Below are 12,177 nucleotides of genomic sequence, written 5' to 3'. Positions count from 1 at the left end.
GGCAATTTGTCTTAAGAGCCATGATATTCAAGCACAGTGCCATGTTTAAAGTTAATGCATAAGCTAAAGTAGAAATATTTCCAGAAAAAACAGAGATAAAAAACATTAATAAATAGCCTAAATATAAATGATGCAAAGGAAATCATCAAAATAACTGAAAAGATCATAAGCGTAGCCTACATGCTCACAGTGTTCTTCCAACTTTTCAAGGCATTTGGAAAAATATTGAACACATTATTCTCCATTTTTTCCATACGATGTTGCTTGAGATGAACAGGAGTTTGATTTGCATGCTTAAAGAGTCTATGTTCTTTATAGCTAATTCTATTTAATGTGTCTTGATTGCACATCGTTTGTTGTTTAATGAACTTGAGCTAACTGACAAACTGTTGGAGAAAAGTCCATTTCTGTCAAATGCAGATGGCATTTTGGTTGACATTTAACAAGCTTACGCGTAATACATGCATTAAACAGCAGCATCGGCGAATAGTCTCTCCGTGATCACGTGACCCTTCAAATGAAGCGAACAAGGGCTGTCCATCTCAGAGACGCGACAGTCGGCGGCGCTCTAGCGGCCAATAAACGCGACGCTTCGAGCGGGAGGAGGCGCGTCTGACTGTCATGCTAGTTTCAGGAACTGAAGAGAACAGAAGGGCGTGTGTTATTAATAATCAGCCGAGCAGAAAGTCCCACAGTCGTTCTGACAGCGAGCAGACGAGGAAACGCAGCGCTCCGGAGAGGACGCGGAGACGCGCGCTGTTCATGAGCTGCGCTTGATTCATCGCCTGTCACTGTGCGCTGCGTGGGTTACACATCTGCGCTCGATGCTGTTTTATGTCGTTTTACAGCGTGACTAATCGGAGCTTTGACGCAGTGGATTGTTTCGTGGGAAGGTTCCTCATCTGATCTGATCTGATCTGATCTGCGCTGATCGATCCGCGGCTGGCTTTTCCTCACATTATATCGACCTACACACAGTAAGTGACACGATCTGCCTGTTTATTCATGGGACTCGAAACCAAGTGTGAGCTTTGGGATTTTGGCAGGGGATTTTTCTAACGACCATGTGCTGAAATGAATAAGAACGAGTGAGAGCAGCGCTCAGCTGTGTTTGGATGAAGCCCAGGAAAGTCAACAGTGAGTCGTTATTGACGGGAAGAAGTCGAACTGTAACGGAGCTTCCTGGTTTCATCGTTTTAATGACAGTCTGATCGTTTAGAGCCAGCGGCACACAGTTAGTCCGTTAGTTGTAAGTTTTGATGTCTGTTTTGAGACGGAACGCTGGCTTGTCGGTCACATCAACTTACTGTAAAATATGTAAACATCCACATTTTACGGTTTACCTTGTCGTGATACAGTGATAGTTCAGTATGCATTGATTTATTTTCCCTCATCTTTGGTTTCTGTATTTCTGCTCTTTTGTAGGTTTAATGCTGAGGATGTCCCGAATTTGAGCAACTCGCCGAATTCTCTTTTTCATCGTGGAGCGAGTAGATGGCTGAAAACGCACAGCTCAGATAATTTCTTGCCGTATTATGTCTTGTGAGGAATCTGTCTTGCTGTTTCAATGACGGGTAAGATGGAAACGCCCTTCTATCACGATGATAGCGTTCCAAACTTTGGGCAAATTCCAGATTACGATCGATACCAAGGCCACAAGATTATGAGCAAGAAGAGCAGCATGCCGCACAATTTCCCCAACAGCGTGGGAAACGCCTCGAGCCTCAAGCTCCTGCAGGGACAGGCCGCGGGCAACAGCACCGTCAGCCCGAACGGCCTCGGCATGAGCGGCAACCCCAACGGCTCGCTGATGTCCTCGTCAGACATGAACCTCCTCAAGCTGTCCTCTCCAGATCTGGAGCACCTGATTATCCAGTCTAACCAGGGACTGGTTACTACAAGCCCGGCTCCCAACGCGTCTGCTAATCCCTTCATGTACAGAAACCAGGCCACGAACGAACAGGAAGGATTCGCGGACGGCTTCGTCAAAGCTCTGGCCGACCTGCACAAACAGAACCAGCTGGTGGGCGCCCCCATGTCGCCCACCTCCTCCATCCAGGGATCCTACCAGAGGAACCTCATGTCTGGCGCGGACATGCCCATCTACACCAACCTGAGCAGCTACAACCCCAATCAGCTGCCGTCCGGGTACCCCGGCGGGCAGATCGCCTACGCGGCCCACGCCTCGGCGCACGGCGGCCAGGGCCACCACCCGCAAGGACGGGGCATGGACGCTCCGCAGACGGTGCCCGAGGTCCCGCACCCGCCCGGCGGCGACCCCGCCAGCTCCCCGCCCTCGCTCTCCCCCATCGACCTGGAGACCCAGGAGAGAATCAAGGCGGAGCGCAAGAAGCTCCGGAATCGCATCGCCGCCTCCAAGTGCCGCAAGAGGAAGCTGGAGAGGATCTCGCGGCTGGAGGAGAAGGTCAAGGTGCTGAAGACGCAGAACTCGGACCTGGCCTCCACCGCCAGCATCTTGAGAGAGCAGGTGGCTCAGCTCAAACAGAAAGTTATGAATCACGTCACTAACGGCTGCCAGATAGCCGTCAGCTCGGCCGGCATGGCCAAAAGCGGGGAGAGCACCAGCTGCTGAAACCACAAGGCGCACGCGCACGAGGGTTTTACAATGACTTATCTTTATCTCGTGGCCGCGCTCTCACGCCCGTTCTCTGTCTCCCTCTCACTTCTGCTGGTGGAGGAAAGCGGAGAAGGGGCGAGACGGGGGAAGACCCGCGCCTGAGAGCGACGCCGCTTTCCACCTGTCCGGCTCTTTGACAAACCAGTACGGAGACCGTTCTTTGGACTTGAAGTTGTTGGGGTCGGCGGGTGCCTGACCAAAAGGCCAAAGTGACAGGGATGCATTGCACTGCGGGTGGGATGGTCATAAAGGGAACAAAAACTCACGTAGGAATTCTGCACTTGAATACTCTTCTTTTTTTTCCTGCTAGAGGAGAAACTTCACACCCCGGCTTGTAACTGCGATTCTTCACTTCAGGCGGACGGAAACTTTGTCAACATTTTTTTTTTCTTCATAATCAGTGTCTCGTTCAACTGATGGACAAACTTTATATGTTTTAGGGGGTTTTGTGTTTATGAAATTGTGGAACAACATGCACTATTATGCAAACATTCTTCAAAGCACCTGACGGAAGACAACCGATCCCTTTATACTGCGCTTTGAGGTGTCATCTGTATTCTGACGTGTTTCAAGTGGAAATCTCTTGGTTTAATCTGTCACCTCGTCTCAATAACAACATTACAGCATACGTTTGTTTGTTAGTTGGTTTGATATTGTGCAATTTGTGAATATGAGAAAAAATATTTTATACGAACCGCGTTTTTTTCACAAGTATTACATTACTGTTTAATATCGAAACATTATAAGCAAAGAGACATCTGTGGATAAAGGATTGCGGTACTGTGCGAAACTTTAAACGGTACCTTTGGCCATTTTGGGAGTTCCCTGAGCATTCCGAGACCTTTTGCACTGTAATCTCCCGCCGGGAGATACGTTCTAATAATGGGTTGATAGTGTGTTTTTGCCATTATCTAATGAGTATTAATGCTGTGTTAACCTAGAGTAACAGTGTGGAAAAGCTACTCTGGACTAAAGAAATGGGATAATGAACCAAGTCAAGAGTCGAAACTGAACGACAACAAAAGGGCTTTTGATCAATAGTATTTTGCATTTTTTGTCTGTATTTTATTTGTATTTTTTTTTCTAAATGAATTATGAAGCAATTTTATTTATACAGAATTTGTATTTATGTTGTTTTCTGAGGAGAGGAAGAATACAGTTGGAATACTAGTGTCTCGTTGACACGTTATTTTTTGGAAACTACACGATTGCACATAAATCAGAAACATTAAATGATGTGTAATATTTATCCTCTGTGTATAGCATAACAGTTATAACTACAACTATGTTTCTAGTAGATAAAAAAATAAAAACTGAACGACATTCTGAAAGATTGTTGCTAACGGCACCCGGACATCGACGGAAGTCAGCGCTGGACTACGGACGTCACAGATCGGCTCGATGAAGTGAGAAGCTCCACGCCTGACTCGTAGAAAAGGCCCGCTTTTGTGAAAACCGAACACGCGTTACAGAATCCTGTACGTCTGCTGTTCCATGCCTTTCTTACAGTTCGTGGAGATGCAGATTATTTTATTTATATATCTGTATCCACTTGGAGAAGATTCATAGGGATACCTGAGACAGGTACTAAAACTGTCAAATAACCTTGTGCAACAAGAAGATATTTATTTTTTGAAACTTGAATAAGGTTTTTGATGTCACAAACGTATTGTATTTTTGTACAAAATTGTTTTGAACGTTTTTGTTTAAGAATTGTGTGTGTACAGTACCTACTGTATTGCTTTGTATCATTCCGAATGCTTTATTTATTGAAGTGGTTTTACTGAGCAGTGTGGTGTTGTTTTATTTGAGCTTGGCTCCAAGCGTTTCTGTGTTGCTGGTTTGTGTTCGTACACGCCTACTGTTGGTACATTTGTCCACCGAGTGCTCGAGTTTTTCCACTGGCATCAAGTGAAAGTCCTTGATTTGTTCCTGATTGTTCTGTGTTCCTCTACTTTAAGCCTGGCGTCGTGTTTTTGTGTCGTTTCACGGGACTGTACGGCTGTGTTTTGATCCAACTCTAAAGACTGATTGCATCGTTCATTTTGAAAACAAGAAAACTTTGACAGACCACGAGGTCTTTTTTCTCTACCACGTGTCATATATACATATGCTGAAGAACGAAAACACTTTGCCGAATGAGTTTACTCTGTTTACCTTGCGCGTAACGATTATCTCGCTTGTCGAGCGACTTCTCAGCCTTGATCCCAAATCTGACATGACTGAGTATTTTAAGAGATGAAGTTTGATGATGAATATGTTACAGCAGAACAGAACAGTGTCAGATTTGGACGGCCAGTTCTGGAGCCTCGTTTACCGTTTTTCCAGAGAATCACACAAGGACTTGAGCGAGCGGTGGTCAAAAGCTGGCCGACGGGAACGTGTGACTAAGGGGCGACTTGCCTCGCTGTGTTACGGGCTGGTTTATTTGCTTCTAAATAACATTCGGTCTTCAAATGCTGTTCATTGTTCCCTTGTTTTCTTTTTTTATCAACAATAAAGAGGAGTAGGTTTCTGAACACTTGTCTTGCTCATGTCATGCCTTTCTTCAGTACCACAATTGAATTGTTGTGTGTGTGTGTGTGTGTGTGTGTGTGTGTGTGTGTGTGTGTGTGTGTGTGTGTGTGTGTGTGTGTGTGTTTTAGTCGTAACAGAACAGTACACATACAGATCAACACACGAGCAGCTTCACACATAAATCTGGCATTGGAGAAATGACACGACAGTCTGGGCAAAAGTCATTAGTCAGTTGTCTTAACAAGGGTCATAAACATGTGTTGTGCCTCTGCCAGGTCTGTAACTACAGGCGCAGTCGTCCAGTCATCCGCCGCACAGCCGCCCACCCTCCGTGTCACAGCCTTTCCCATAAAGATGAGCGGCACTTCCAGTAAAGCACAAGGAACGGCCGTCTGGGTCATTGTGAAAGTAAAAGTCACAGCTGAGGAGTTATAGGGGAATCTCTGCTACCGTGAGCTTACGGCGCGTCTCGCCACCTCACCAGAAACTGACCGGGGGCTCAGATCCCGCTGGGTGTCTCTTTCACAGACAGAGAATGGCTGACAGCTACGACAAAACACACACAAACAAACCTCAACAGAACACTGAACGCTTGGCCGGCTTCTAAACGTGATTTATTTATTTATATTTGCTGAATGCTGATACTTTACAAAGCCATGTCTTCAGGCTCAGAGTCAACAAAATAAGTTTGGCTCTCCAGGTTTGCTGGCGCGTTCTTGTTCTTCCTCTGAGTTATGCGGATACTCGGTCTTTTGGGAATGACTAACTCTCTACTTCCGCCCACCTTGCTTCCCACACAGTCAGCGGCAGGAAAAGCGGGTTTGGGTCAAAAACGTCCGTCCGTTCTCAGCCCGTCGAAGCCTCTCTCGATTCTCCGCAGGCCTTCTGACCTGATGTTATCCCAGAAGAGGGACAATCATTTAGAAAACACGAAGACTTTCTATGAAGTCATGTCTTATGTAATGCTGTAGTTGATGTTTTTACTGATTTATTTCTAAAATAGCAATCCTACAAAGAAATGACTGCTTGTTGACAGCGTGTCTGACGTCACTGAAGCGGTTTGGCAGATAGGAGAGTCAAGAATTCCAGGGCAGAACTGTGGGGTTTTTTATACGCTCTGATTACGAGTCATTATCAGTGCAACTACTGAACCTAAGAAAGAAAGCGAGATCGGTGTCCTGAAATATTTGCTTTGGGAGGGTGCGGGTGTGTAATCAAGGTTGCAACATGTGAGTGGGAGGGACACACCCCCTCTTGTTTGTGTGTGTGTGTGTGTGTGTGTGTGTGTGTTTCCGTGCTGAGACCAGAGTCCTTTAATAAAAGATGAGAATGGAATCGAGAGCCATTAGATCCACACGCAATCGCCACATGCGCGCGCTGCTATTTCAGGTGAACACTCCCGCATCGCCCTGGCAACAGCAGTTGTCTTGACACGCTCGAGCCCGCGGAAGATCTCTGAACCGTGAACTGCAGCAAAGAGGAAATCACCACCACAACACTGTCCTACATCCACACATCTCTGCTGCTTATTGTACAGTCACAGAAGAAGAGGACCGTCCTCCTGTAAATATAACTTCCTGTAACTGCTAGATGAAACCATGATTACAGCGTCTGGAGGTATTTCCCCTCCCATATCCCACTTCTCAGAGAAATGCCGTTTTCTCCGTATCATTAATCATAGTTCAGAAGAACCATGAGGCCGTGTACTGTATGCCGCGTCATTCTGAAATAGCTCTGATGCACGAAAGGCTCCTTTACTTCCCCATGGTGAGCGTTCATCATCACAGATAAGTTAGTTGATTATTACAGATCAACACGGGTTCTCGAGGGAGATTTACGATCGCATTACCCGTGACTGATAAGACCACAGCGGTTCTCCACCTTTCTCACTCGAAGTACCCTGAATTATCCAAAACAACCCCCGTGTAAGATATTTAGTCTGTTTCTTCTCTAATTATGAACATGCTGCTTATTTACAGACATTAAAGACATTAACGTATCAAATGAACCACGATTCACTTTGCGATTCCAGAAGTTTCTAGAATGGCAAGTTCCTCGCTATAAACAACAGATACTGAGAGGACAAAGACATGTAAAATCATGTAAAAAAAAATAAATAAATAATAATGCATTTTTGTTTTTATGTATAATTTTAGATTTTAATCATTTTATTGATCTTGAAGTTTGCTGGAGGGATTCATTGCTCTTCGTTTCTGATGCACATGGCTGTATTCACACGTACCTGAAATGACTATACGCTGTCCAAATGATACAATGATAATAATAGTAACTTGAAGATCACCGTTCCTTATCTTTACAGCATCACTGTTGCTAAGGCCTAAGATATGAGACATCCTCACTGCATTAACATTCAGACATCTCAGATATCTGGTTTTCTCAACAGATTTGGCCAGAGTCATTCCAGCACCAGTTCAGAGCTCTCTCTAGCTCTCGACAAACATAATCCACAATGATTTACACCATCGTGCCCTGGGGCTTGAAAAAACACTGCGACTTCAAGGCACAGACGGAAACTCTGGGAAAGAAGCAAAAGAAGATGTTTGCTGGAAGCGGCGGGATGCGTGCAGAGAAGCCATCATCTAATGAGAGCTGAAGAGTTCATCCGGGTGACGCGCAGCGGCCGAGCAAACGTCACAATTCCGCAGATATATTTCATTTCGAGAAATGATCTCTAATGATGGTCACATTGAAGGTTAGGGTACTAAGAGCGTTTCCGTCCGGTTCATGGTGCTGGCAACACAAAGGTCAAGTGTTCGAACCCAAGCGAATGCAACTTTACATCATGCTAAATGTGTGATGAAATGGGATTGCACTGAATCTAAGGGAGAATGACCAAGCTGTAGAGTATGTTGTAGATCTGGCCATTCATCAGGGACGTTAAGATGACAGAACTGAAACTCAGGCTCATTTGTTGACCTTTCAATCCTCACTTGTGGATCTGATTATTCAGATACGCATCTCATTTGGTCCACTAGCTCTCCTACGGATCACGTTTCTCACTTTGCTTTCTTTTTTATTGATGGGGAAAGTGATTATTATGGTGCTCAAATATCCTCTAAGGTGAACCAGACATCTAAACTCTAAATGCTGTTTTGCTCCGGTCGCATTCAGCGTGCGTGTCGAACATTTCAAACCAATTGACCTGGTTGTTTTAGACTAATTGTTTATGTGACATGATTTAATGGAGTGCAATTTAAGGCTTCTCTGTGCCAGATTTTTCATAGTGACAGAGTGACCTAGTCTTCCGATACTGTGTGACTGTAGAAAACTAGCCGACTAGCCACACCAAAGCGAAGTCGCGACGCGGCGGCCGTCGTTGTCGTGTCAGTGACTGTTTATGGCTGTTCCGGCGCAAGTCCAAATGAGGTTTCTTCAGAGGATCTGGGAGAGGCTGAATGAAACCGTCGCAACGAGGACAGAGTCTGCCGAGGCGATATTCCTAAGCGGCTCTAATCTGAGATCTAATCCGATCGGTCATGCTGAAAAGTATTAGCCTATGAAAAGCATCCTCAAGGAAACGCAAAGATAAATCAAGGTCACTTTGGTCTGGCCGCGCTGGTTTCGGCTTGGTTCCACCCAAAGCGTTTGACATCCAACCTCAAGCAGGCTTGTGTACATATAACAGGGCTTTCCGTTAAACTTGAATAACCTGTAAGATTCATGAGGGCATTACCAACTCATTAACATTTTTCTGTGTCATTTCAGGTCTTTTTTTAGTAGGACAGGCTTTACAAAGTCAAACACAAATCAGTCTTTGAGTCTCCTCCACGAGAATTAGAAGACGCAGAGCCAAATGAACGCAAACAGGTAATGCGATCCAGAGTTCGTTTAGCTGCCGTTTAGATGCTCGCAGCTCTGCATTACGTTCATCGCACCGTTTATACTTTATCAGTGTTCACGTTTGAATCGAGCGCTCCGTTCAAACCCCTATCCTGCTAACGGGACGTGCCGCTTTGGAAAACGAGCCTAGAAAACATTTTAAATCACGAGGCCGTGGCAGCAAACCCCTTTGAAATGTGAAACAGTCGACCGGCGCTTCCATTTGTTTTTACAGTATTGATTTCATCGGGTCTCCAACGATTACCTCACGCTGGAGGGGTCGCGCTCTCCTGATGAGAGCATCGCTTTTAATGCTAGCGCAGCCCTGTGTTACATTTATCCAAATATTTTCCCGGTATCCATGAGAACCGTTCTGACGAAAGATGAGATTGAGCTAGCGAGGGGTTTAACAGAAAGACCTTTAGCTCTCATCTCACATAGAGCCACTTATTCTATTAAAGAAAGCCAAACAGCAATAGATTACTTTGAAGCCTTTTCTGACAAGCATTAAATCTGTTTCCAAACGATAGCCATCAAACAACACTTAAAAAAGAGAGTGTGTTCCTGATGGAAAAGCCACCATAAACAACAGCTGAAACCGAAAGTGATTTTAAAGCCTAACCCTGACGTGTTTTTTCTTGAATGCAGTGCAATCTAAGCTTGACTACAAATGAGAAAAACACTACTGTGACACACGACATGCTTCTCTGTGTGATGCGTTACGACGTTCACTACGCGGTGTTACTGGAGCGACGTCGTCCGCTTGGCTCGGCCTCGTGCTGCTCCACGGCGTCCCGTATAACCCCACACATCCATTGTGACATCACTGCGCGATTATTTGGCACAGGGCTTGATGCCTGTGTAATGTGTAATGGAATAAATCGCCCTTGTGCTGGCCGCAGCACGCAAAAACACATCTGAAAGCTGTTATCAGCAACAATGACATCAGCCGCCTGGGCCTGAGCCGTGCTGAGCTCATTTTCTCAGAGTCCACTCGCTGAGTGTGTGTGTGTGTGTGTGTGTGTACCTGGTATTCATCACGTTGTGGGGACCAAATGTCCCCACAAGGATAGGAATACCAGTAGATTTTGACCTTGTGGGGACATTTCTCAGGTCCCCATGAGGAAACAGGCTTATAAATCAAGCACAATGAGTTTTTTTTGATGAAGTAAAAGTGTGCACAATCTCCTGTGAGGGCTAGGTTTAGGTGTAGGGTAGGTGTAGGGCCATAGAAAGTACGGTTTGTACAGTATAAAAACCATTACGCCTATGGAATGTCCCCATAAAACATGTAAACCCAACGTGTGTGTGTGTGTGTGTGTGTGTGTGTGTGTGTGTGTGTGTGTGTGTGTGTGGCATAAGTGGCACAAAACTCTTTTGTTAGTTATTAAGAAAAGCTAATAGTGTCACATTGGAAATGTCATCTCATTGGTGAATATGATGCTTAAATGCTAAAATACATAAGAGTTCAACAGGCGTATTTAAGGCAGATAGAGTACAGCAGTTCACAGGTTAAAGTAATAAAATTATTTTGTACGTATTCGACGATCAATTGAAATCAGAGTCTAATGGTTGTTATTGTTACGCCACACAAACATCATATGGAGCTCATCAAACACTGGCTGATCTCAGTTCAGAGAGCAATAGCATTACAAGCTAAGAAAGAAAAGGAGCTGCTTTAGAAAATGTAGAGCTTCATTCACAGTACAGTTCATTATTAATACATTCAAGAACACAGATTCTGCAGGTTTTGTCAAAATCAATAAAAACACATTCTCTCTAAGGAAGCTCATGTCATTGAAACGGCTCGTCGTCTCGCTGCTCTGGAAAGAAAAGATAGTAAATGATGACCTTCTGGCAAATTCTTGCTATTACAAGATTGCAACATGTATTTGAGCCCTATAAGAGTCACCCAGACAAGCCCACAGACACCCGCAGGTGCTCATTACGGCTGGGCGAGGTGACCAGCGCCGATTACAGTAACGCAACCAGACAACAACACCATCATATATGCGTCTGTTCGACGCACAGAACCCGGCGTGTTTCGCAAAAACTCGTTTCCTTTCTAATTACTTTTATTCTAATTTGAAATGTGTTTGCCTTGAAGCCAGGAGAATGTTGTTGCTCATCAAATTAAGCATTTTGTAAATCTTTGCCAGCCTCAAATGTGCAGCGAGCGCCTGAAGCGCAAACAGACACAGGAAACACTCGTTACTGCGTCTGGATTCGTTCGGCGCAAATACACACCGTTTCACCACCGGCACTTCAGAGGGATTTACGGCGTGTCGATGCGTGTTTTCAGCCTCTATTATCATTCATCTCATTTGGTAGCCCTGAATTCGCAAGTCTCATGCAGATGAAGGGTAAAACCCTGCTCCCACAACCCTGAACAAATGACTGTACTGCTACTGTAACTCACTCAGTCCTCAACACTAGAACTAGAGCTGACTGATGGTGATGTGATGAAGATCCCACTGCTTTAGTAAATCACATTCACAAACACCTCGTGCACATGTGCAGCGCCATGACAAGTGTGTGTTTTATTGCTGTTGATTTAACACATTCATTTGGTGCAGTTAGTACCTAATAGCATTTAGGGTTAGGGTTTTTTTCATTTTGAAAGTCATCCCTGTCGGTCATCTTACACTGAAGCAGGACCACTGACTGCGTGATGACGTCTGTTAGAATGCAGTTATATTAGCCTAAAATGATATCATAATATAGTTTAGCGATATCACACCAGCACGTGCTGCTTTTCCCCAATATTTGTGCTATTCCAAATGTGATATTCATTTATGAAACAGTTCAATAAACAAGAAGTTAATATTGTGTTTAATTTTAGACACTTTATTGCCTGTTTTTGCTCAATTAAGCAACAAAACCCTTTTCAATCAAAGTCACAGCAGAGCTGGTGAGCGTTTCTGATCGACACAGCGGTGATTCAGTACTGAATGAATGAACTCAGCACTACAAAAGTTTGATTGCAACACATAATCATCACTATTAATAGTGTTCATCGTCTGTTTGATTACACCATTACTGTACCATAGGTATACAGTAATCACCACTAGTAAGCTATATATTGTAGAAACCTACATTTTCTGTACAGCTGCTTTGCAACGATTTGTATCATGAAAAGCGCTATACAAATAAACTTATGAATCCGCGGTTTGAACAAATCG

At 44.6% G+C, this 12,177-nt stretch overlaps 1 protein-coding gene across 1 annotated transcript; it reads left to right on the top strand.

Annotated features, from left to right (window-relative positions):
* The first annotated feature begins 633 nt into the window (after nucleotides 1-633).
* On the top strand, nucleotides 634-5,157 carry june (JunE proto-oncogene, AP-1 transcription factor subunit). Its single transcript, XM_073839701.1, has 2 exons — nucleotides 634-977; nucleotides 1,426-5,157. The coding sequence occupies exon 2, from the start codon at nucleotides 1,568-1,570 to the stop codon at nucleotides 2,591-2,593; it is 1,026 nt and encodes a 341-aa protein (XP_073695802.1). The 5' UTR covers nucleotides 634-977; nucleotides 1,426-1,567; the 3' UTR covers nucleotides 2,594-5,157.
* Nucleotides 5,158-12,177: the final 7,020 nt, after the last annotated feature.

This window comes from Garra rufa, chromosome 5 (assembly GCF_049309525.1).
Source record: "Garra rufa chromosome 5, GarRuf1.0, whole genome shotgun sequence".
NCBI lineage: Eukaryota > Metazoa > Chordata > Actinopteri > Cypriniformes > Cyprinidae > Garra > Garra rufa.
This window is presented reverse-complemented; position numbering and strand designations above follow the sequence as displayed.